The sequence below is a fragment of the Eleutherodactylus coqui genome, chromosome 9, assembly GCF_035609145.1.
Source record: "Eleutherodactylus coqui strain aEleCoq1 chromosome 9, aEleCoq1.hap1, whole genome shotgun sequence".
Classification (NCBI taxonomy): domain Eukaryota; kingdom Metazoa; phylum Chordata; class Amphibia; order Anura; family Eleutherodactylidae; genus Eleutherodactylus; species Eleutherodactylus coqui.
Genome location: NC_089845.1, coordinates 111055355 through 111082243, shown reverse-complemented (window position 1 = coordinate 111082243; position 26889 = coordinate 111055355). Strand labels below are relative to the sequence as shown.

The window sequence follows — 26889 nt, the reverse complement described above, 5'->3', positions numbered from 1 at the left end:
TTCATCCAGAAATGTGTTAAAATAAAAAAAAATTGTATACTCACCTTTCCGCTGCAGCCGGAGTCCAGCCGCGGCCGCTGTCAGTTCTCCTGAACTGCTTCTCGGCACTATTCAGCCGTCGGGGCTTTAAAATCCCCGCCTGCTGAATGATCTGCCTCTGATTGGTCACAGCCCTGACCAATCAGAGGCAGGTTTCACTCACACACCCATTCATGAATTCATGAATGGGTGAGTGACTGCTGCCTCTCAGCGCTGAGCCAATCAGGGGCAGGTCTGACTCACATCCATTCATGAATTCATGAATGGGTGTGAGTGAGACATGCCTCTGATTGGCTCAGCGCTGAGCCAACCAGGGGGCAGGTCTGACTCACACCCCCTTCACACCCACTGCAGGACGGCCGCGCGGAGCTCCGGCTGTCGGGAGAAGGTGAGTATATATATATTTTTTATTTTTACACATTTTAGGATGAATTGCAGGGAAGGGCTTATATATTTATGCCCTTCCCGACAATTCATCCCGGGCTCGCCCACAGCGCATTTCTTTAAATGGAGCCGGCTCTATTGCTGTCTCCATTGAATGCAATGCGCTGGACAGCTCCGGCCCGTTTCTAATGAAACGCGGCTAGGAGCAGATTTTCGGGCGATTTGCGGGCGACTTGCGCGCACCGGTCACGCGATTTGCGGATGCGCATCCGTCATGTGATCCGCAAATCGCGTGAAAAAACGCCCGTGTGACTAAGGCCTTAGTCACACGGGCGCATCGGCGCCCGTGTTACTGCAGGTAGCAGGCAGCCGTACCTCAAGATGGACATCTCTCTGCATGTGACCGGCTTCATTGCCGGTCTTGTGTTCTTTCATCAGCGCTGCAGAGAGACGTCCGTCTTCGGGTACGGCTGTCTTCTTTCTGCAGTAACGGCTCAGTCACACGGGCGCATTGGCGCCGATGTACGGGTGCCGATGCGCCCGTGTGACTGAGCCCTAATACAGATCCGTATTACCTGTGTTTTATGGTACACTTGTCTGAAACTGGTCATTTGGCCAATTAGCTCTTGGAGGCGTCAATAGCACAGAGGTTTACTTCCTTTCTTCTCCCTGCACTGTAGACGATTACTCAATGCACTCAATAATGTATGAACGGCACAACTGTGTGTTATTAGTTTAGGTAGATTGTGTTTATCTACAATTGTGATTTTTAAAGCAATCAAACCACATTTTATTAGTAATCAATGCAGAAATCCAGGTGTATCCAAAGGGCTCTAAATAAATGAAAACATGTTCTTCAGATTAATACCATAATAAGTCATTACCCTAATTTAGACACAGTTTTCGATGCAGTTTGTTTTTAGCCAATACTAGAAGTGGATCCAAAAGGAAGTAAAAGTATAACTAGGAGATTGATACTTCCCTCTATTGTATCCATTCTTGTACTTGGCTCAAAAACCTGCCATAAAAACTGCACCAGAACCTGCATGTGTGATACCGCTCTAATAATCCTTCTATTATTATTAAATTGGTTAGTCTGAGTGCAAGAAATCCTCTGGCGGTCACAATTATGATTCATCATATTAAGGGTGGTTTCACACGGGCAAGAAAATCGTGCGATTTTTGTCTGATGCGATAGTCAGTAAAAAAAAGCAGATTATGAAAGCAATTATTTTCAATGGTTTCCTTCCCATCTGTGATGTTTTCACTGATGTGAGGGCTTATTCAGACGACCGTATATCAGCTGGGTTTTCACGCCGAGCCGATATACGGTGTCCTTGTCTGCAGGGGGAGGAGGATAGAACAGCCAGGAGCAGAAACTGAGCTCCCGCCCCCTCTCCGCCCCTATTTGCAATGGGAGGGGTGGGATGGGGCGGAGCTAGGCGTTGTAGCTTCGCCCCGCCCCATCCCCTCCCATTGCAAATAGTGGCGAGGGGCAGGGAAGGGGCAGGAGCTCAGTTCCTGCTCCTGGCTCTTCCATCCTCCCCCCCCTGCAGACAAGGACACCGTATATCGGCTCGGCATGAAAACGTAGCCGATATATGGTCTTCTGAATAAGCCCTGATATTGAGAGAACAAAAAATCGCAGCATGCTCTCTTTCTGCGTTGTGCGATTTTATTTTATTTTTTATCTCCCATGTTTCCCTATGGAGGCTTCTTGTTATCGCATCACAACGCAACAAACATTCGTTGCGATTTTAGCATTAGAAAGGCCTATTGACTCTTGCGATAAAAAATTGCGCTATTTCATCGCGGGCAGCAGCGATGCAATATTATTCTAAAAAAAAAAAAGCATCGCTGATGTTCAAAAATCGCAGGAACAGAGATGCGATTTTGCAGGGATTTTCTCATGGCAAAATCACAATCGCCTGTATAAAACTAACATAAGGCCATAAATAGATGGGCGTGTATTTGTCCCGTTCTGCTGCCATGATAATCACGGCCGCATAACGCGAAGAAACAAAACCATTGATGTCAATGGCTCTATTTTCATTAGCGGTATTCTTGCCCATTAATAGTGCAGGGGAGAAAAGATAGGACTTGCCCTATCTTTCTTACACGTAGCTAATGCTACATGCGGGACAGAAAGAGAAGGACCTATCATCCTACAGTTTTTTTCAAAGTCCTGCGCTATGGTGCAGAGTTTAAATGGCCCGAGGAGAAGAAAAAAAAAACTGTTCATGCGCCACTATGCTCCGTAGCAGCAAGCGTAGTAGCGCATACGGCTGTGTAAATAGGCCCTAATGCCCAATACTATGTGTAGGGTTGGGCTCACACGAACCTATTGATACAGCATATTTCGCACACAGGTTTTGCACACGTAATACACTGTAGGAATCTTCCATAGGTGATCATGTTTTCATTCACACTAATTGCGTGAAATACGCTTGGAAGAAAAATCGGAGCATGTTTTATCTTTGTGAATATTACGTGCGCATACACACCAAGATAGTGCATGGCGATTGGTAGCATGCAGCAAGTACGCAATGTCATTGTGTACTTGCTGCATGCCGTCTGCGTGTCTCTCGTAGAGCTTTCAATACTGGATGATATTTGTCCAGTAACAGATAGAGAACGTTCTATTGCAGGTACTGTGTGTTCTGCAATGGATCATGAGCATCCCATGGAGAATGCAGAATGTCATAATTAATGGTGAGCGCCCTATAAGGGATTTGGAATATAGTAATGGATGATAAGCATCCTATAGGAGATGCTGTGTGTTCTATAATGTATGATGTGTGTCATATAATAGATGCTGACCATTCTATAGGAGATGCTGTGTGCCCTGTAATGGATATTGAGTCTTCTATAGGGAATGCTGTTTTTCCTGTAATGGATATTATTGACCGTTCTACAGGGAAAATACTGTTTGTCTTATAATGAATATTAGTGAATATTGACTGTTCTCTAGGGAATGCTGTATGCCCTGTAATGGATATTAAGCATTCCATAGGAGATGCTATATGTTCTATAATAGATATTAAGCGTTTTACAGGGAAGCTGCGTGTCCTGTAATAGATATTGAGCATTCTATAGAGTGTGCTGTGAGTCCTGTAATGGAACTTAAACTGTTCTGTAGAAAATGCTATGTGTCCTATAATGGATATTGAGCATTCTATAGGGGATGCTATTTGTCCTGTAATGGATATTGAGTGTTCTGTGGGGAATGCTGTGTGTCCTGTAGTGGATATTAGGTGTGCTATATGGGATGCTGTGTCCTACAGTGGATATTGAGTGTTCTATAGGGCATAGTGTGTGTCCTGCAATGGATATTGAGGGTGTATCCTGTAGTGGATATTGAGCATTCTATAAGATATGCTATGTGCCCTGTAATGGATATTGAGTGTCCCATATGGGATGTTGTGTCCTGCAATGGATATTGAGTGTTTTATAGGGGATTCTGTGTTCCTCTAATGGATATTGAGTGTTTTATAGGGGATGCTGTGTTCCTCTAATGGATATTGAGTGTTTTAAAGGGAAGGCTGTGTGCCTTGTAATGTATATTGAGCATTATATAGGGGATGCCGTGTCTTGCAATGGGTCTTGAGTGATCTATAGGGGATACTGTGTGCCCTGTAATGAATATTGAGCATTATATAGGGGATGCTCTGTGTACTGTAGTGCATATTGAGTTTTCTATATGGGACCCTATGAGTACTGCAATGGGTATTGAGCTTTCCATGGGGGATGCTGTGCGCCTTGTAGTGGATATTGGGTATTCTATAGGGGATGGTGTGTGTCCTGCAATAGATACTGAAAGTGTGTCCTGTAGTGGATAGTGAGCATTCTATAAGAGATGCTAAGTGCCCTGTAGTGGATATTGAGCTTTCTCTAGGGGATGCTGTGTGCCCTGCAATGGATATTGAGTGTTCTGTAGGGGATACTGTGTGTCCTGTAGTGGATATTAAGCATTCTATAGGAGATGTTATGGGCCCTGTAGTGGATATTGAGCTTTCTCCAGGGGATGATGTGTGTCCTGTAGTGGATACTGAACTTCCCATAGGGGATGCTTTGTGCCTTGTAGTGGATAATGTGTGTTCTACAGGGGTTGCTATGTGCCCTGTAGTGGATATTTTGTGTTCTATAGGAGATGCTGTGTGTCCTATAATTGATATTCAGTGTTCTATAGGGAATGTTATGTGCCTTGCAGTGGACATTGAGTGTTCTATAGGGGGTGTTGTGTGTCCTTTAATGGATATTGAGCTCTTTTTATAGGGGATGGTGTGTGTCCTGTAATGGGCATTGAGCTTGCTATAGGGGATGATGTGTCATGTAGTGGATATTGAATGTTCTATGGGGGATGATGTGTGCCCTGTAATAGGCATTGATCTTTCTATAAGGGGTGGTGTGTCCTAATGAGTGGACAGTGAGTGTTCTATAGGGGATGCTGTGTGTCCTGTAATGGTCATTGAGCTTTCTATGGGGGATATTGTGTGTCCTGTAGTGGATATTGAGTGTTCTATGGGGGATGCTGTGTGTCCTGTAATGGGCATTGAGCTTTCTATGGGGGATATTATGTGTCCTGTAGTGGATATTGAGTGTTCTATGGGGGATGCTGTGTCCTGTAATGGGTATTGATCTTTCTGCAAGGGATGCTGTGTGCCCTGTAGTGGATATTGATCTTTCTATATGGGATGTTATGTGACCTGTAGTGGATATTGAGTGTTCTATAGGAGCTGTTGTGTGCCATATAGTGGGTGTTGAGTGTTCTATACGGGATGCTGTGTGTCCATAAGGAATATTGAGTGTTCCATATGGGATGCTATGTGTCCTGCAATAGGTATTGAGCTTTCCGTAGGGGATGCTGTGTGCCTTGTAGTGGATATTGAGTATTCTAAAGGGGATGTTGTGTGCCCTGTAGTGGGCATTGAGTGTTCTATAGGGGATGCTGTGTGTCCTGTAGTGGGCATTGAGTGTTCTATAGGGGATGTTGTGTGCCCTGTAGTGGGTATTGAGTGTTCTATAGGGGATGTTGTGTGTCCTGTAGTGGGTATTGAGTGTTCTATAGGGGATGTTGTGTGCCCTGTAGTGGGCATTGAGTGTTCTATAGGGGATGCTGTGTGTCCTGTAGTGGGTATTGAGTGTTCTATAGGGGATGTTGTGTGCCCTGTAGTGGGCATTGAGTGCTCTATAGGGGATGCTGTGTGTCCTGTAGTAGGCATTGAGTGCTCTATAGGGGATGTTGTGTGTCCTGTAGTAGGCATTGAGTGCTCTATAGGGGATGTTGTGTGTCCTGTAGTAGGCATTGAGTGCTCTATAGGGGATGCTGTGTGCCCTGTAGTGGGCACTGAGTTCTCTATAGGGGATGCTGTGTGTCCTGTAGTAGGCATTGAGTGCTCTATAGGGGATGTTGTGTGTCCTGTAGTAGGCATTGAGAGCTCTATAGGGGATGCTGTGTGCCCTGTAGTGGGCATTGAGTGCTCTATAGGGGATGCTGTGTGTCCTGTAGTAGGCATTGAGTGCTCTATAGGGGATGCTGTGTGTCCTGTAGTAGGCATTGAGTGCTCTATAGGGGATGCTGTGTGTCCTGTAGTGGGTATTGAGTGTTCTATAGGGGATGTTGTGTGCCCTGTAGTGGGCATTGAGTGCTCTATAGGGGATGCTGTGTGTCCTGTAGTGGGCATTGAGTGTTCTATAGGGGATGTTGTGTGCCCTGTAGTGGGCATTGAGTGCTCTATAGGGGATGCTTTGTGTCCTGTAGTAGGTATTGAGTGTTCTATAGGGGATGCTGTGTGTCCTGTAGTAGGCATTGAGTGCTCTATAGGGGATGCTGTGTGTCCTGTAGTAGGCATTGAGTGCTCTATAGGGGATGCTGTGTGTCCTGTAGTAGGCATTGAGTGTTCTATGGGGGATGCTGTGTGTCCTGTAGTAGGCATTGAGTGCTCTATAGGGGATGCTGTGTGTCCTGTAGTGGGCATTGAGTGTTCTATGGGGGATGTTGTGTGCCCTGTAGTGGGCATTGAGTGCTCTATAGGGGATGCTGTGTGTCCTGTAGTAGGCATTGAGTGCTCTATAGGGGATGCTGTGTGTCCTGTAGTAGGCATTGAGTGCTCTATAGGGGATGCTGTGTGTCCTGTAGTAGGCATTGAGTGCTCTATAGGGGATGCTGTGTGTCCTGTAGTAGGCATTGAGTGCTCTATAGGGGATGCTGTGTGTCCTGTAGTGGGCTTTGAGTGCTCTATAGGGGATGTTGTGTGCCCTGTAGTGGGCATTGAGTGCTCCATAGGGGATGCTGTGTGCCCTGGATGCCGGGCGCTCAATTGTGAATGGTAGGACGCATCCTGGCTTTGTGGGTCCCTCTATCCTCGTTTCACCTCTCTCCGCCTTGCTGCATCCTCTCCTCCTCCTCCTGCCGTACTGCTATAGTGAAGAGACTGGGAGGTAGAGGAGAGAGGGATGACCTCATCCCATCATCCGCCTGTGTGAGGCTGGGAGGAGGCTGTGGTCCGGGCCGGGTGGCTGCAGGGTGAGGTTGGCTGTCTCACGCAGACGGGCGGCGCTCTGGTCGGCCGGCCCAGCCTCTACTCTATGAGGGAGAGGAGGAGGAGGGAGGAGGGCGGCCAGGCAGCGCCGCTGTCACCTAATAAAGGAGGGATCTGCTCCTCGTTCTCCCCGCGATTCATCGCTACATTTTTTGATTCTTTTTATTTTTTTCCCTGCTCCCCATCATGGCGGCGAAGTCAGACGGGATGCTGAAGATGAAGAAGAGCGACGTCGCCTTCACCCCCTTGCAGAACTCGGATCACTCGGGCTCCGTGCAGGGCTTGGCTTCGGGCTCTCACCCGGGCTCCGGGGCTGGGGATGGGGGCTGCTCGGACGGCGGCTCCCGGTGCTGCTGCAGTAGAGTGGCGGCCGGGGGAGGCGGGGGGTCTCCGGCGCTGTGCCTGCGCCTGGCCCGGGAGCAGCCGCGCTACTCGCTGTGGGATTGCCTGTGGATCCTGGCGGCGGTGGCCGTGTACTTCGCCGACGTGGGCAGTGACATCTGGCTGTCCGTGGACTACTACCTGCGGGGCCAGCGCTGGTGGTTCGGGCTCACGCTCTTCTTCGTGGTGCTGGGCTCGCTGTCCGTGCAGGTCTTCAGCTTCAGGTGGTTCGTCCACGATTTCAGCACCGAGAACAGCGCCCAGTGCTCCCCGGTGGATGGCAAGACTGCGGCCCCGGCGCCGGGGGAGGTGGACGTGCGACCCTCTACCCCGCAGAGACAGGCGTCCACCGCCAGCAACAAGCCCAACACCCCGGCCGGGGCCACCACCGCCCGGGCCCCCGCCAGCACCAGGTCCGCTTCGTGCTCCTTCTGCATCTGGCTCCTGCAGTCATTCATCCATATCCTGCAGCTAGGACAGCTCTGGAGGTAAGTACTCCGCTGCTGCCTATTGTCACTGTGCACCGCCTCTGTGTGGGGCGCTGTAGAACCTGCACACATGTGCGCACCCCTGGGCATAGTGGGGGGATCTGTGGAACCTATATACATGTGCTCACCCCTGTGTATGGAGGGGGATCTGCAGAACCGATATACATGTGCTCACTCCTGGATATGGAGGGGGATCTGTGGAACCTGTATACATGTGCGCACCCCTGGGCATAGTGGGGGGATCTGTGGAACCTGTATACATGTGCTCACCCCTGTGTATGGAGGGGGATCTATAGAACCTATATACGTGTGCGCACCCCTTTGTATAGTGGGGGATCTGCAGAACCGATATACATGTGCTCACCCCTGGATATGGAGGGGGATTTGTGGAACCTATATACATGTGCGCACCCCTGTGTATGGAGGGGGATCTGCAGAACCGATATACATGTGCTCACTCCTGGATATGGAGGGGGATCTGTGGAACCTGTATACATGTGCTCACCCCTGTGTATGGAGGGGGATCTATAGAACCTATATACGTGTGCGCACCCCTTTGTATAGTGGGGGATCTGCAGAACCGATATACATGTGCTCACCCCTGGATATGGAGGGGGATTTGTGGAACCTATATACATGTGTTCATCTCTGTGTATGGAGGGGGATCTATAGAACCTATATACGTGTGCGCACCCCTTTGTATAGTGGGGGATCTGCAGAACCGATATACATGTGCTCACCCCTGGATATGGAGGGGGATTTGTGGAACCTATATACATGTGCGCACCCCTGGGTGTGTATGTCTGTAGAACCTATATACATGTGTTCATCTCCGTGTGTGGAGGGGGATCTATAGAACCTATACACGTGTGCTCACCTCTGTGTATGGGAGTGTGTAGAACCTATACATATGTGCTCACCCCTGTCTATGGTGGGGGATATATAGAATCTATATATATGTGCACACCCCTGTGTACAGAGGAGAATTTATAGAATGTATATACATGTGCTTACTCCTGTGTAGATGGGGATCTACAGAATCTAGAAACATGTGTTCACCTCTGTGTATGGGAGGCTACAGAACCTATATACCGGTGCTCAACTCTGTGTATGGAAGTCTATAGAACCTATGTACATGTGCACACTCCTGTCTATGGAGGGGGATATATAAAACCTATATACAGATGCTCATTCCTATGTATGGGAGTTTATAGTATCTATATACATGTGCTCACATAGGTGTATGCGAGTCTATAGAACCTATATACATATGGTCACCCTGTGTATGTGAGTATACAGAACCTTTATGCATGTGCTCACCCCTGTGTATGGGAGTCGACAATATCTTTATACATGTGCTCATCTCTGTGTATGGGAGTCTGTAGAACCTGTAAACATGTGTTCACCCCTCTATATTGGGGTGTGGGGGGAGTCTGTATAACCTATAGACATGTGTCCACTCTTGTATATAGGGTTCTAGAGAACCTATAGACATGTGCTTACTCCTGTATATAGGGGGGTTCATGGAACTACTGTAGCACACATGTACTCACCCCTGTATATGCAGAGAAATCTATGGAATCTACAGACATGTACTGACCCCCGCATATGGAGGGGGTCTCTATAAAACCTGCACATGTTCTCACCCTTGTATATGGGGGTTGGGTGTCTATAGAACCTATTGACATGTACTCACCGTTGTATATGAGAGTCTATAGAACCTATACATATGTGCTCACACCTGTATAGAGGGGGAGGGTCTATAGAACCTCCACATTTGTGCTCACACCTGCATATGGGGGTATATAGAACCTGCATACATGTGCTAACACCTGTATATGGGGGTGTGGCTATAAATCCTATATATTCAAATTCACTTCTATCCTTGGGGGTCTATAGAATTTATATACATATATGTTCACCTCTGTGGATTAGTTGGGTGCTCCTCCATCAGCTCATGGGGCAACCAGGATAAAGCTCTGTAAATTCCTAACTGCAGGGAAGGAAGGGGGGTATTTGGATCCTTGTGCATATGGTTGGCTTAACGGACATGGTCCATATAGTGATCACTGGGAACATAGTATGATCAAACTGGGCTCCCTCAAGTGTGAAGTTATAGCACAACTGGTGCTCTACGTGCTGAATGTGGAGCTCCCCGTTAAGTAGACTGGTACTTAAGATGGTTTATTGGACCAGTTGTCTTTGGTTGCATACTGTAATTACTGCTCGTAGTCACACGATGGAATTGTGATGTGATGATATAATGATCAGGTTCATGGACCTGAGTATATAGTGGTCACCTGTTCTTGCAGTTATAGCATATTAAGAAGCCACTTAGACTGATATTACCTATATAGCTGGCCCTGTAGTTGGGAAGGAACTACAGGTGACATCATAGGGATGGGAGAGCACAGTCACTTGTAGGCACGTGACATTGACCCTGGGCCACGGCTACATAAGCCTCAGTAGTTTCATGTATTGTGGTGCCCATACATTGTGTCTATAGGTAAATCAAGCTCTTCTCCCGGTGACTTTGAAGGTTCTTATAACTTGTGAGGATTCTTGCATGGTTTTGCATTGCACATTGATGCTGTAGGGTGCAGCAGGGTTTTCTGTGCTCTGAGCATCTGATTGACTGGCTTGTATTTGTATTTTTGGTGTTAAAGATAGTTGTCATATTCAGAAACTCCATAGAAATCATCCGCCTTGGTTTTACTCTTTCTAAGGATGCAGCTTTCGAGAGCCACTAGGCTGCAGCTGGCATCAGCTTTAATACTGTAAAGAGAATAGGAGCCCTGCTGTGTCTGCTTAGCGTCAAATTATCTCTGAATACACTGAGTGACTAAAGCCACCAGAAATGTCCGTGGTCAATGGTCTGTTACCATCTGATCACATAGGTGACTCCTATTGTTCTGCTTCCATGTACTGATGCTAATCAGGGACTGTGATACTACATTTCTGTGACATTAACTATCCACTTCAAGTCTCAATTGTGACCCCTGTGACCCCCATAGCCACTGGCGTAGCTATGGGGGTCACAGGGGTCACAATTGCGACTTGGCCCTTAAGCCAATTGATAGTCAGAACTTCCTCCCAGGCCCCAGCTCAGTCTTCTCCCCGCCAACGTTCTGAATGGAGGAAACACCATTGGAGAGGAGGAGACTAAGCTGGGGAGGAAGTTCTGACTATCAATGACTGTGTAGGAGTTGCTCAGTCCCTGGGCCATGTGGAGGACCTTGGAGATGCGTTAAACAGTACAGGCAAGCAAGGTGCATTTTTTCATATCACAGTGAGGCAGATGGAGAAATAAAGGAGCATCATGTGTGATGGGGTACAGAGAGAGAACTCTAGGGGGCATCCTGTGTGACAGTGGGGCAGAGAAAGAACTATAAGGGGCATCCTGTGTGACAAGGCAGCTGAAGAACCAGGTAGGAGCAGGAAAGATAGACAGAACCATGAAAAGGGGCAGGGGAGAGAATGAGGAGCAGTCTTTGAGGAGGGGGACTATGAGAGTCATTCTGTGTGATGGGGAGGGGGAAGAATCATAAGGCACCTTTCACACAGGACAGAATATTCTGCAACAGCGTAGCGGAACATGCTGTCTTAGAATTCCGCACCAAAATCCGCACTGCTAACTGCGGATTTTGATGTGGAATTGCCAGCAAAATTTGGCTATTTTCAATTCTGCATCAAAATCTGCACGTTAACAGTGTGGATGTTGGCACTGAATATTTTGCAGCAAGGCAGGGAGAGAGGGAGGCATGGGGGGCAGTCTGTGTAAGATTACTTATTAGAAGTAAAAGCTGGTTGGCATTATTACAGGGGGCAGCAGAATGAAGGTTTGTAAATAGTATGGGGATGTGGTGTGTGGTGGGAAAGTATGTCTATGTTACAAATTCTGCAGAGGCGAGTGTCGGCTGGAAAAAGTTGTCATGGCAGTCTGGGTCAGGTAGAGGTGAAAACTGAAAGTGAATGATACTAATCAGATATGACATCACATGTGATCACTGGAGGTAACTGCACTGTAATCACTATCACTGCGTAGAACTAGTATTCGACCATTATATGCTTAGTTCACTATTAAAGGTATCTGAGCCTAACATTATGAAAGCTATCTCATGTTCTCTCCAATGTGTATATATAGTAGATTTTTTGCTTTGTGTTGGGCAAACAAAACATTTGTCTCGAGGCTTGTGATGCATCGCTTAAAAGGCCAACAAAGCTGTTAAAAGTGATGGGCGAGGCATGGCCATGAAGTGACGTTGCAGGGGAGCCCCAAGCTGAACTTTTGCACTGGTCCCACAAGCCTTTAACTTTGCCCCTGACAATGAATGACATTATCATAAAATGCCTTTAGCTGTTTCTTAATTCAAGAACATTACAGAAGATTTGTCAAGGTTGGATACTTCATGTAATGAAGCAGCGTATAGTGTGATGACTCAAGAATCTTCACCCATGCTTTATGCAAGTAACGTAAAATGTTAGCCATGTGTTTCATTCATTTACCTGGTACACAGGAGCAAATGACGAGCATCTTAGGCTTAGGCCACACTGTTTCTGTGTGCACCCAGCCTTTCCATCCAAGGGTTTGCGTGTGGATCACCAAAAACAGCATTCAGAAAGAAGCCTGGGAAGGAAAGGGTGAACGGAAACACTAATGCATTCAGAACCTAGCCTTAAATGGGTTGTGTGGTTTAGAAAACCCATCCTATAGAGGTATTGTGAGTTAAAAGAGAAGAACCTTTTATCCGGCACCTTCATCAGTCCGGCAAATAATGGATAATGACAGCTTAAAAAAGGTTATCCAAGGAGGAAAACATTTTTCAAACCAGCTCAGAGTGGGGCAAAACATAAAAGAAGCCATTCTCGCTTCCCCGATCCCATCCTTCTGGAGCCCCGTCCCCCACTGCTCTCTACTTCCTGCTGCAGTGAGCCAGTGATGATGTCACCAACATGAGTAACCACTGCAGCCAATCAATCTCTGACTCTCTTCAGTTAGTGATTAACTGCAGAGATCACATGTTCCATTGTCGGGATGTCATCATTGCTGTAGCAGGATGTGAAGAGCAGGTTCCTGAATAACCCCTTTAAGGTTTGTTTTATATTTTAATTCAATTTCCCAACATTTAAAGATTTTTGTCTGAAACTATACAGACCCTTTAAATTAAATAATCATGCCCTGATTCATCTTTCGCCCAACATTGGTCATAACACTAGATGGTTGGGTGGTCTAACATTATCTAACATTAATGTAATGTATATGGGGGCCTTTAGTTGTAGGGTGAAAGTAATACAAACCTGTTCCCTTAAAGATTAGTGTTAAGTGGCCAATAAAGTACATTTACATGTTACCGTCATGTCTTTTTTCTGCCAAAATTTTTACAAAATTACCTCAAAACCCAGTGAGTTTGATGCCAATCATTGCAAAAAAATGACATGACAGCGATGAGCAAATAAATAGAGATGAGCGAGCATACTCGCTTTGGGCAATTACTGGATCGAGCATTGCCCTTAGCGTGTACCTGCCCGCTCGGAAGAAAAGATTCAACTGCCAGCGGGGGTCGGGGAGCGGCAGGGGAGAGCGGGGAGGAACGGAGAGGGGAGATCTCTCTCTCCCTCTCCCCCCACCCCCCACCCCCCCCGCTCCCTCCTGCTCACTCCCGCAACTCACTGCTCACCTGCGCCGGCAGCCGAACCTTTTCTTCCGAGCGGGCGGGTACTCGCTAAGGACAATGCTCGCTCGAGTAATTGCCCTTAGCGAGTATGCTCGCTCATCTCTACAAATAAACTCTGAGGATGCTTTTAGACGGGGCAGAGTTATTCCACATCCAGAGCCCACAGCTTATTATGCCGCTGCGAATTCTGCACTGAAACTCGCAAGTCTCATTGCAGGCTGATTCAAGCCATTTCAATTCTGCATTACAATCCGCGCGGAGACATTTGGATTTTGGTGTGGAATGTGAGTGCGAATGTAAAAAATTCCCCCGAAACCGTAAATCCAGTCATTGTCTTTTGTACTTTTCAGGGAAAATAAAACAAAACGGATGCAAAACGCGACATTTGGTCAATGTATGTTGTGCTTTGGATTTTTTAAGTAGATCAAGTAAAAAAAAAAGAAGAAAACCACAAGATAATTACATAAAATAACATCTGTTAGCCACAATTTTATGTATATGTTCTTAGATGAAACACAAGTAAAGCGAAGTGCGGGGTGAACCCTCCTAGATGCTGCTGCATTCATACTCTGCACGATTTTCCCATGTGCGTGATGCAGTTGCTTGTGCAGCATTACTGACTGTCGACAATTCTGGAAATTCCCCCGGAAATGACTTTTGTTGTTTTATGTTGTATTTGCAAACATTATTTATGCAGGCCTTTGTGTTTACCTTGATACTTTTTAACTATTCTGTTTCCTTTTTAATGCACAGTATGAAAGACCCGGAATGCAATGACTTGTGTGTTCTGTGGCAGACAGAATGATCTATTGATCTATATGCCGGATACTCAATGCTTGTGATTGTACTGAAATATACACATTTTGCTTTAAAATAGTTTTATATAATAGGCTTTTATCTCAGCAAGTAAGTTCAAGTTGTAGGGAAGCAAAATATTGAAGCTCACTATACTGCTCTTATACTTGATCTTGACTTCTGAAATGGGTCTAGAGAAGTGATTTGTGAATAGGTGTAGCAGCTGGAGATGCAGTTTTTCACTCAAGACATAAAAGGAAAAAAGGAGGCATAATGTAGTGTATAAATATATAAATGAATGACATATTGTTAGCATGTGTTCTCTCTGTGGTTAAGGTATGCCATCTAAGGGCTCTTGACATCGATGTTGAAGGTTCATGTTGGAGCCTCTTTTGCCGATTTATATTGAACTCCAGGCCGTGCAAACAATCCTGGAAGGCATAATGGAAGCCACACAAGTCCATTAAAGTCAAAAGGTTCTGTTCTACGCCATTCGGTCATAGGATGTGTCTATTCTATCAGGGATTTCACTTTCCTGCTCCCATGATGTAACATAGAAGAATCTATGAATGGTGATGTGAACAAGCCCGAATAATTATTCGTAAGCTTCCCCATTAGACTCATGCTAAACTATTATCTAAAACGTACAGTAATACCGTAAAAAAGGATTTTAAAGGGGTTTTAATTTGATTCATTGACCGCCAAAGGACACGATGGCTGATACTGTCAAAGCTGATACTGGCATGGATATCACACAACTGAAAGAAGCAGTGCAAAACCGAAAAACATGGAGGGAACTCACCTTGTCCCAGGTAGGGACATCTGTTGCATGGCCAGGTCTCACTGGTATCTCCAACTATCAGATGGTCTAATCTACACCTAAAAGGGTTTTCTGTAGCTAAAGCTTAAAGTGACCCTCCAGTCTTAGACAAACAAAGATGGCTGCACTGCTTTTCTGATTACCTATATGCATTGGTAGTCTAAGATGCATATCTGACTGGCCAATACTGATCATGTGGTCAGCACTGGCCAATCAGAGCAGGTATAGTGTTTTATACTAATGTTGTATACTATTGCACTGTGTGCACCAGGTACAGTAGTCAGAAAAGCCATGAGACATCTTTATCCTGGATTTTAGGGTCGCTTTAAATGAGTATACCAGCCAAAGACATTTTTTCTATAGGATATATCATGAATACCTGAAAAAGTAGGAGACCCACCTCGGGAACCACCACATATCAGAATAACAAGTCAGAGGCTGTTTTTCTTTCTTCTGTACTTTATAAGGTTTTATAGCTTGTAGACAAATCATTGTATGTGTTTTTGGTAGTATATATGGATATATGTATATGTCATCAAACCTGTACTTGGGTAACTGCAGAACTCCTAGGGTCTAAATTATGACATGGGCTATACTATAAAGTTGCAGGGTTGGACTGGCCCACTAGAACACCTGAGGCTCCTCTATTGGGCTCAGGCTCTGATCTAATAATGGTTCCCAAAGGTCCAGCAGGAGATAACCACTATTTGGAGCCAATCACAGGGAATTAATCTATTTTAGTATAACTTGCGTTACAATGTGTTTTTAACATTAGAAAGTCCCATTGATGTTCGTGTAAAAAAAACACAGCGATATTGCGTGAAAAAAACGTGAAAGAAAACCGCAAGTGTGGAAGAGCCTTAAGGTTAGTCTCTGGATTTGAATTGCGGATTCCATGGTCGTATGATTCGCGGTAATACGCTGTTCAATCAAATGCAGTGGATTACACAGTTGCCACATTAGCAAGTTGGAATCACATAATCCGCAGGATGTTCTTTTTTACTGCAGACATCCGTGACATAGAGGCCATTGTGCTCTAGGGTTGTGGATATACTCGCAGCCCTTGCACAACTACATTGCGTATGGGCTGCTGGAACCCCGGCATTATCCCTATACAATGACGCAGTAAATCTAAAGAAAAAAAAGTGTACTGCACATGGCTGCCTGATTGAGTACGCAGTCATATGCAATTCATTTACACGTCCGTTCGCAGGGTGACAGCCAAGCTCACATCTGGAATCCGCTATAGGAGGCCCACAGTAGATTCTGCATACGGCCATGTGAGACCAGCCTTAGACGTAGTTTTCAGCGAGATCAAATCTTGCTGAAAAGCGTCTCCGCCTTATCGTCCAGAGGCAGGGGGGTCTGATAGATCCAGAGACCCCTGACCGCTGCCCTAATGATCTGGCAATGCACTGATCAATCATCAGAAGTCTGCAGCCATACATACCGCGGCTGCACAGTCCTCCACCTCCCTGCCCCATCAATCTTATCCAGCAGATAACATTGCAGATCACTCCCATATCTCTCCGGGGTGCAGCTTCTTTTTTAGCTTGCATCCTAAAAAGCAGGCACAACACAATGTAAGCTATGGAGGCTTTATATGAAATTTAAATCGCTCTCTAAGAATATGGCTGGCTAGCCAACCACATCATGATAATAGCTACGTTTTCCCCTGACACGGTGCCTATACTTGCCCGTACTCCAAAACTCATTAACATAGCTTCTGAAAAAAGCAGTATACATAATAGCATCAAAAATCATCCTTAATTCGCTCATGCAAAATAAAGCTTCTGCTATTCTTTTTCAATCTTAGCAATTACCGCAGATAAGTGAAACAATTATAAGGAAACAAACACATCCAGAAGGAAAGCTGCTTATATCAAAGGGCATTTTTTAAATTCACAAGCATGTAGGTAAAACTATTTTCTCTTCTTGTAGAGAAGTATTTGGACTAAAAAGGGCTTTTTTTTTGTATGGCGAAATATTCCCCCATACAGCTTAGACGTTGGGTTTGTCCAATGTGTGTGGTCACTTTTACAATAGGACTGTGAGTATAAAGCTGCTATTAAATGCCTTAATGACTTAAGTATTTGCTGCAGTTTGCTGGAAGTTCGGCCTAAATGAACTTAAGGTGATTCTATGAATTCTTTGATTTGGCCCTGGATTACAAACCACATGTACTACCCATAACGTACGTCGTAATATGGCCTCCGCTTTTGGTTAAAATTGAGTCTTCTAGAGAATCTGATCTGAGAACTGGTGGCATTAGTAACTTATTTACATGACACTTTTCTATCTACATGATCAGAACGCTTCCATTTGATTTTCATACCTTTCTGTGAAGGTTTACCACGTATCTCAGCCATAGAGGCCATCTATATTGACCGGTTTTATGCAAATAAAAATGTAGTCATTTTCCTGCCGCTTACGCAATTAGAACCTAATGAGGATTAGCAAAAGCTGCATTTACATTAAATCCTAAAATGTTAAGGACGTTCTTACATTAAACCAGGCTGTAAGCTTTCTCTAGTTCTCTTGTGGCACTAATGAGCATAAATATGAAATATGCAATGATGAGTACCTTTGCTATTCCATATATCTATCTTCTGAACCATAGAAGGTAACAATATACTGCCATAGTAACCCTAGGATGTGGCATCACCGGGTCCCACCTATGGAGCAATAAATACAGGACTCTACACATGTGGCAGAACAAAGTCACATACTTGGAATTTAAATTATTGGTATATTGTGAATATATTTGTATCAGGCAATACAACACTTTGTGTCTGATATCCCTGTTGTAGGATTCTCCAAAGAAGAATAACCTGATTGGGTTTAATATAGTGCCCGGATAGGGAGGGGAGGTGACAGAACTATCTGAGCTTCTTGCAAGAGAAATCTAAGTCAGTATTTCCTCACGACCTCTCAAAAGGTCAGGTTTTTAGGATTTCCATAATATTGCATAGGTAATATAATTATTGGCAGTGCTTCAGACATTGCCACATGTGTTCCCTATATAGGATATTCTAAAATCATGACCCATTGATGGTTCATAAGGATTGGAGTTTGGAAAACACTGATCTAGGTCATCAAAGTTTTTAAAGAAGGAACTCAAAAACTGTGAGAAGGGTGAATTCAGCTGATATATAATATGGGGGGCAGGAAATGGCTGTTGCATTAAGGCCCATATAGACACAACGATTATCTTGAGCGATAATCGCTGTGTGTAACTGCACTGACATTGTGCAGTTTTTGTTAAGCCGTCACTGTTCGTTTCATGCTGAAAGACAGCAATGAGCCTTATCAGGGATTCACAGCGGGATACAGCTGATACTATTGTTTCAGCTGTATCCCGCTCCCTGATGACAGGCTGGGTATGAAAAACACAGCGGCCCTGCTTGTCTTTGGCATACCCCGCTCGGAGCACTCTGCTGTATAACAGTCAGGTGCTCCGAGCAGAGAACAGCTGGATGCAGAAGATGTGTGGCCCCGCTTAGTTGGAACTAACTTGTGTGTCGTTGGCCATGACAATAGTAGAAAGAGTTAATAATAGAGGACTTATATTCTAGTTGGCAACAGCCTCACTTAGCAGTAGAGGTCGTTGGGACTGCTACCCACAAGTAGCAGGGCTAGTGCAGGCTGATGATTGGACCACTAAACTACAAATCCCTGTATACAAGTCAACATATAGGGATTTTTTATTGGGGGGGGGGACAAAAAAAGAAATCTTTGTTGTCTGATTTATTTATATTGTACCTCAAATGTAGCTTGGGACCATTAAAATGTATGAACATGTCCATCAGGTCAGTCTGTTGTTTAATAGTGGCACACGGAGGAGTTCCACACATAATAGTTGTTTCCTGCCTGACAAGTTTATACAGAGTCCTCCGTGCCTACAGTCTCGGTTTCTTCGCAGAGTTTTTGTAGTCTGTGAGCAGACCCTATTGCAGACACATCCCTGATCCCAGACTGATGGGAAGTTAACTGAATGTTGTGCAGATCTATCTCTTCATGCATCTGTCTTACCGCCCATTGTACTGGATGGTGATTTATATGTGTAGCATTAGTTTACAGAATTGTATCAGTCATATAGCACAATATTCAGCTTATAAGGGATGCATGCGAATGGGAAAAAATGCGCGAACCATGCATTTCAGCTCCAACCATTTACAGCACCTCTATTAGAGGAGACATAAAGGTTGCATTTTTCTTTAAATGTGTGTTTTTAGTGTATTAGAATATCCAAATGATTAAGTATTGCTCTCAAGTCAAATAAGAAATATTCCTTGTAAAGAGTCTACTATGCATATCTGACCTTTCCAGCTCCAATCCGCAGCACAACTTTTTCCCTTTCAAAATAGTTGAATTAATTTGTAAAAGAAGAGTCATTTTTCACAAATGGCATTTCAACCCTAGCTATCCATAAAATAGGCAGGTTTATCTAAACGGCTCAAGGACCCAGGAGTTTAAAGTACGAATCACACGTAGCTATTTGTACAGCATAGAAAATGAATAGCCGTTTTCCGTTCTGACCGTTCTGTCAACATAGAATATAATAAGTAACATTTAGTGCCGTAAGTGCCCGATTTTATATTGCCTTACCACCCAAGACGTAAAATCAGCAGAGTTTGACTATAACAGTGTGCGATCACTCACTAGAATTTAAACTCTGCAAATTCGTCAAAAGACAAATGCTTTATACTAAAGCCAAATCCTCAGGATACAGTGATAATAATAAAACGAGTAAATTTAGAGACTTGATGTAGCAGAGCTCATTTTGTCATTAAACTGATTTGCTGTGCATCATCATGGCTCTATTCACATCACATTTTAACAATATGCTTGGTGTATGCACCAAAAAACCTCCCATGGCTTATGCCAAGCATATCAGTAGGGACCCGATGACCCAACATAAGCAACAAGGGGATTCTTTTTGGTCAAGGACGTATGTGCCGGCATGCCTTTCATTTTTGCCAGTTTTGAATAGTGTTGTTGACTGTGCTATTCAGTACAGAGCCATACAGTAAAAAAGTATTGAAATTTGGGGTTCCTTTTGATAATGAGATCATGTAGGCGGTGTATGCCACTGTATACCTATACCTATGTTGGATCCTTCTGTTTGAGGTATACATCAAGAGATACTTTGCTTTTAATGGAATACAGAAATTTAGAATCATATGATGGTAAAGTTGGAAGGGACCTCCAGGGTCATCGGGTCCAACCCCCTGCTCAGTGCAGGATTCACTAGATCATCCCAGACAGATGTCTGTCCAGCCTCTGAAGACTTCCATTAAAGAAGAACTCAACACCTCCCATGGCAACCTGTTCCGCTCATTGATCACTCTCACTAACATGACCCCTAAAATGGCTGTTTCAATGAACACCTGGCACGCAATTGTTTTACAGAAATAGCCATAAACATTTTAATCCATATTGGTTGTTACAGTTGTGCTAACTGGTCATACATGTTTAATGAGAATGGGTGATGGACAATGTTCTTTCTTGGAAGGATCATTTGGGGATCAAAAATCTTTTGTATGGCTGAGACGATGACAGTGAGTTATCTGTTGGTGAAAATTATTCTTCATTATTAAATTTCACTGACAAACCCGGGCCCATTTCATCTATATCCATACACATTAGACTTTGGCTGTCCAAATCCATTGGTAATGGCGGAGCCAGGCGACTCTCTGATGTTTATGAGGGTGACTCAACTCTGTACCAACAGATTATGTTGGTGGAAAGAAGGATCTGGGATGTTGAAGTTTGGTTCCCGATCCTTTTCTTCTTCAGGAGATAAGCTGGTGCTAGAGCAGTCTGGCCGTGGCTTACCTCCCTAAACAAATGAATGTTTGGATGCATTTATAAATTTGATTTATTGCTTCAGAATGTAACTGTCTGGTTCCTAACTGCATAGCAGCGCCCACATTTTTATATACAGCTGTATTTTGTGGTAATACATAGAAAAAATGGCAAAAAAGAGTGCAATCATAAATCTACTTTAAAGGACTTTTGCAGGTTGGACAACCACTGTCTTATTGAAGGGTCCCCCTGATTCAGGCAGTACCTCTAATTGGTCACTAACTTTTACACAGTTTCCGTATATGTGATAGCCATAACTAGCAAAAGTACAAATCACTTTATTTACCTGAAATTAATTTTTGAGTTGAAAAATTAAAGTGCTGGTCAATAGGGGCCTCTCTTCTTTGTAATTTGCTACCCACTGTCTGTTGGCAAGTGATACCCATCTCTAGTAACAGAGATAATAAGAAAGATTACAGGATGTGGAGGAGAGGACACACTCATGCTGTCCATAGAAATCTATGTAGAGCAGAGAACCAGGAGGAGGAAGACAGCAGCAGACACCTACTGCCTGCAGCTAATAGTGATTGCTTATTGTATTAAAGTTAGTGAAATCATATCTCTACCACTCAATACTTCCCTAGTGTCCTACATGATATTATTTCTGTGTGTATTACAGTCAGTTAGGGAGCGAATCTGCAGTGTTCTCTATGCACAATGTATAGAAGACAGCATAACAATAGCCTACTCCCACCAGTTCAAAGAAGACTGAAAATCAGATACAGCCTTCAAAAAATGGTGACAGAGGTAGTATACTCTTATAATGGGCAGCAATAGTGTAATTCTTCATGTACACACAGCTTACTCTGAGCTAAAACTGAAAAGTTAGGCATTCTACATCTGCTCTCTTCTCAGCGGTGCCATAGCAATTGAAGCTGCAAAGCTTGCAGTTTATACTGAACATTGTAAAGGCATGATGGCAACTTAACCCTTTCCAATCCAATTTGTATCCTGGTTTTCCTAGGGGGCTTACTCTTTTTCTGCCGTTATACAACAGTGCTACATGCTGGCTAAAGCCAGTACTGCATGAGGTGACACGTTAGATAGGCTCCGACAGCAGAGAGGCTGGCAATATACAGTAAGAGAACCCTGACGGACGTCTTGCAACATCGAAGCTGTACAGCTTTAAATCATAATGTCTTTAGACGTCAGACAGTGGATTGGAAAGGGTTAACTGTAAGTTAGAATACTGCCTTTACAATATACCCACTTTATCAGCCGGGATTAGCTTTTTGGCTATGCATAAGATTCGCACAGAAATGTTTAGGACCTCTGCTTCCAAACAGAGATAAAAGTTTTACTCGAATTTCCACAGGAATTCCTATTAAGCTGTATATTAGAACTTGGGTTCACAATTCTTACTCTTTGCCTCTTAAAATTAATTTTCTGTGACAAAATTATAATATTTTGTGTGTACTTTTTCCCAGTCCCATTTTTATGTAGCGATTATGTAAATGTAATGTATTATATTTTACATTTTCTTTTACAAGAATAACATACTAAATTGGACATTTGCTTTAAATCCGGAATATGGAACGGACAGTAATAGTTTTCTATGGGGAGAGATGCCTTGTCTTTTATTCCTTGCCTACTGGAGCAGACACAACCCTTGGGGTTCATTCGAGCATAGCGCCTGTCAGTAATCATCCTGAAACATACATATATTTTGACAGATCCATAGTAATGCTTCTTTGCCTTTTTAGCAAATCTAATTTATTTATTTATTTATTTTTTGTTGCTGATAAACAAAAAACTATGTGGGATAGAATTTGTCATAACGTTATGGTGGGAGAATCTCGCTTTGCTACTCCAGATTTGTTAAACACTTTTATACAATGTAACATATTTATTTCTGTATGCTGTAAAGCAGAATTCTTGATCAGATCAGTCGCCACATGGCATGTGCAGGAGGATGCATTGGAGTGTATCGCCTGGGAAAAATGCAAAGCCTGCTGCTTATTTGATTTCATTTAGGTATATGTATATACTGCATTTCTCGGTTCCATTATACTATGTCATGGTTGAAGGTCACATAGTCTTGCAAAAATGATTTGGAAACCAAATGAGGGCTGAACCATTTATTCATCATGAGACTCCGGAATGTTAATTCAGTAAGAATCAGCAATACCAAACTGAGATATAGTATTTATGACCTGCGTCTTTGTGAATCAAGCAATCCTTGGCAATTCTTTGGAATATGATGCCAGTAAAGTAGTTGCCTCCACTGCATGTTAGAGAGAAGAGCAAAGTACTGAAGATTTCATTTTATTTCTTTTTCTTTGCTTTTACCCTATTTGCTGCTGTTTGCGCTCTCCATGGTGCTGATGGTTCTGTGCAAAATTACCTCTAAGTAAAATATGTGCAGTGTGTAATGTGATGTCATAACATAAACTATGTGATTAACCATGTTGAAAGTGAGCAGTTACCACCTCCCGGCCATAGTCAAAGACAACTGAGGACCCCATGCACATTGCCATATTCACAATCTGTGGATCCCGGATATGGCTCCATAATACTTAGTGTAAGCGCTCCATTTGGTACCATACAGGCTCCGTGCGCACAGCTTTGCCAACTAACTCGGCCTCATATTTGTTACAGGTATCATTTATTAGTAATATGATCTTGAGGAAAGCAAAGGTTTATTCTTGCTGGATGCATTAGGTATTTAATTAACAAGTTTCTAGGGATAAGCGGGTACAGAGAAATCATGACGCTCCACCACAGACTTTCTTCATTGGCAGAATGCATTGGCAGTAGATGTGAATGGAGTTGGAGCCATTGTGAAGAACTTGTATTGGAGAATTGTTATAAATACATACTCTAAAATAGAAGCCAAGGTTGATTAGGGTAAAGATTTAATTAAAGATAATGTCATAACTTTACTCAGATTCAATAATTTGTATTAGTTTGTAATGCATTGAAACTTTGAATACCAACAAAATCCCCACTCAGGGAGTATGGAGAATCAACAAAAGGGATGTGAGAGTGTAAAATAATTAATTCTTATAATAATACCACGAGATAATGAAATGTAAAGAATGGATTCTCACCCAAAGTGTGTCTACTCCATGGGCATGGTAAGGAGGCATGACTAGTATTTGCAGGTATGTCAACCAAGGTTGCAAGGTCCTGATGGACTGTTCCGTCCTGTCACCTCTCATGGCTAAAAGTTTCTCATGAAGCATAATTATGCAGACCCAACAATAGCAACTTGAATTGAGAGATCAGCAGTGAGCCATTGAGAGGTTACATGCATTCCGGCTGCCGTTCATACAGTTAATGACAGCTTATGTTGTTGGTTATTGAAACCAGGAGGTCTATTAAGCCAAAAGCATAAATAGATGGCTTGAGTTCTAAATGTTCATATAAAGCAGTTGAAATGAGGCTAGCTATGTGACTCCACTGGATTTAATGTTAGGACATGTCCACCAGATATGCAGTGTGGTCCCCTGAGCAGGACAACCTCAAAAACCACATGGCAAGATTCAGAGTATTTATGGACTCTTGTGGGAACTACATGCATTCAATGTGGCTCACCTTCAATATTTTCAAATCATGTATTTTAAAGAAGAATAATTATATGGATTATTCAGTTTTTTTTTTAGAGTTTATGGCCTATAGACTGTTAATATTAGATCAGTGTAAATCTGAGCTCCCCCACCCCCCAACGATGGTCAGTACTTTGCAGAGGCTGTGGAGCTCTGGCAATCACTACACTCCCTTTTTTGTTAACCCTGCACAGTCGGGTACTACAGCTCTGTCCCATTCACTTGAATGGGTCAAAGCTGTAGTAAATCATGTTCACAGTTATATCAGCAGCAGCACTTTAGAGATAAGTCAAGGTCCCAAGTGTCTTTCAGAGCCATATTACAAGGCAAGGAGGGAAAAACTGCAAAGCCCAGCCTGGGACCGGATCATGACCCAAAATAGAAATCCTAAACAAAGTATGGTCAAGCTTGATAAAGACCCTTGGACGGGTCGAAACGTCGCCAGTTTTTTATGGAGGAATAAAGAAAATATTTTGGATACATTTGATGCTGCCTGGACCATACTTTGTTTAGGAAAGCTGTAGTAAATAGCAGACACTGATGCTACTAGTAATATGGAGCCGTGCCCGGTAAACAATGACAGCAGTCAAACAGTAGTGGCAGTGGTGATGAGTATAAGGGTAGGCCATCAATTAAAAATAGTGGATAACCCTCTTTAATTATTTTTCTTTACAAGATACTGTATCATTTCAAAATGTTATACTACTACCATAGAAGGTGTTAATAAGGACTCGTTCACATTAGTGGTTTTGGTTTCCATTTTCCTACTTTGTGACAAACTGAACATCATATAACGGACCTTAGTGGCACCAAACAGACTCCGCTGATTATAATGGGGTCCGTTTGGTTTCTGTATGGCTGATTGGCATTTTACAGGATTAAATAGTGCTGCATGCACTGCGATTTCAAGTTTTATTTAACGCAATTCAGCGACGGAGGTTCCGAATCTAACCTCCAATACTGATGTGAACACGGCCTAAACCACCTTTTACCAGGAGCAACAATGAACCAATTTTCAGACCAGCAAGGGTTACAATTTTTACTATATGACACAAAAACAAAAATATCACTAAAAACTCCCAAAGGAAACCATACATTTACGGTAAGTCAGGATGCTATACATCCCTTCTACCTTTCATATAATCTGAACTGAAGGCAATGACTTTGGTGTAACAGTTCAGCAAAAGGGAGAATGAGCCACATTTGATAGAAATGCAACATAGTCCTTTATTTCAAGGAAAAATAGACAGTTATTAATATCATAGATAATTCATTAGAGAAAATGTTCTATTTCTCCTAGAGGGATTCCTAAAAAGCAGATGGCTTTGATAAGTCACATGATAGTAACAGTTCATTTAATCATTCTTAGATACTGGAAATTCTAGACTTTGCCTTTATTTCAAGAATTGGCTGGGAGAACTACAGCCTCTAACCTAGAGATTAGGAAAAACAAGAATTGGCAATTATTGACTAGTCACATTTGTGGTTGTTTCAATAGTGTATACAAGTGTATGTATTCTTATTTGTGATCTGGGCATAGCTGGCTGAGAGGAAGCAGGGTTGGCGGGTGCCTTTGCCAAAACACTACTTTGCCTAAGATACTTAAAGGGGTTAACCTTTCCTCCTCTCCCGTCCCTTAATGATGACGTCCGGCTATCAGCTCATCCTATCAGCTCATCGGCAGTGGTCCTGAGCGGTGGATCCCCGGCAATTAACTATTGATGGTCTGTCCTGGGGATAGGACTGGAAAACCACTTTAAATTCACTGCTAAGATGGCAAACTTTGCCACAGGTGAAACAAAGCCTAGCCATGATTCTGGATAAGGCTGTCTGGGGTGCAGAGGTAGCAGATGCATCCTGACTCTGGTGTCCTAGACCCCTCTGACACATAATAGAAAATAATACATTGGGGGCTGTTACAGATTTTGCATTGGGGCCAAGCAGCTTTACATTATGCAGATTAGAACAAAGTATCCACAACCAGGAGCTAATATATAGATAACTCACCAAGCTTCACACATAAACACTTAAGATGCCCATACAATTTCCTTTACGCAATGCCGAGTCTAAATGTCTGTTGGCTTGAAAAAGTGTGACTAATAAATGTAAATCAGCAAACATGCATGCTGAATACTAATAATGTAGGAAGATATCTTAGCAATACCACATGAGCAAGTTAACTAGTCACCCTCCTAAAAGGCTAATGGGACCAGCACACAAGTCAACAATGATTTACTGAAGAAACTTTGAATGCGTAAACTTAAAGGGGTGGTCTCGCGAAACCAAGTGGGGTTATACACTTCCGTATGGCCATATTAATGCACTTTGTAATGTACATTGTGCATTAAA

General features: G+C 43.5%; 1 protein-coding gene across 1 annotated transcript in view; it reads left to right on the top strand.

The window, feature by feature from the left end:
* The first annotated feature begins 7039 nt into the window (after positions 1-7039).
* XKR4 (XK related 4) overlaps positions 7040-26889 on the top strand; it is a 272483-nt gene continuing 252633 nt past the window's right edge. Inside the window, exon 1 of the mRNA XM_066578329.1 lies at positions 7040-7834. Coding sequence (XP_066434426.1) covers positions 7152-7834 — 683 coding nt within the window. The 5' untranslated portion in view covers positions 7040-7151. The remainder of the gene's footprint in view (positions 7835-26889) is intronic.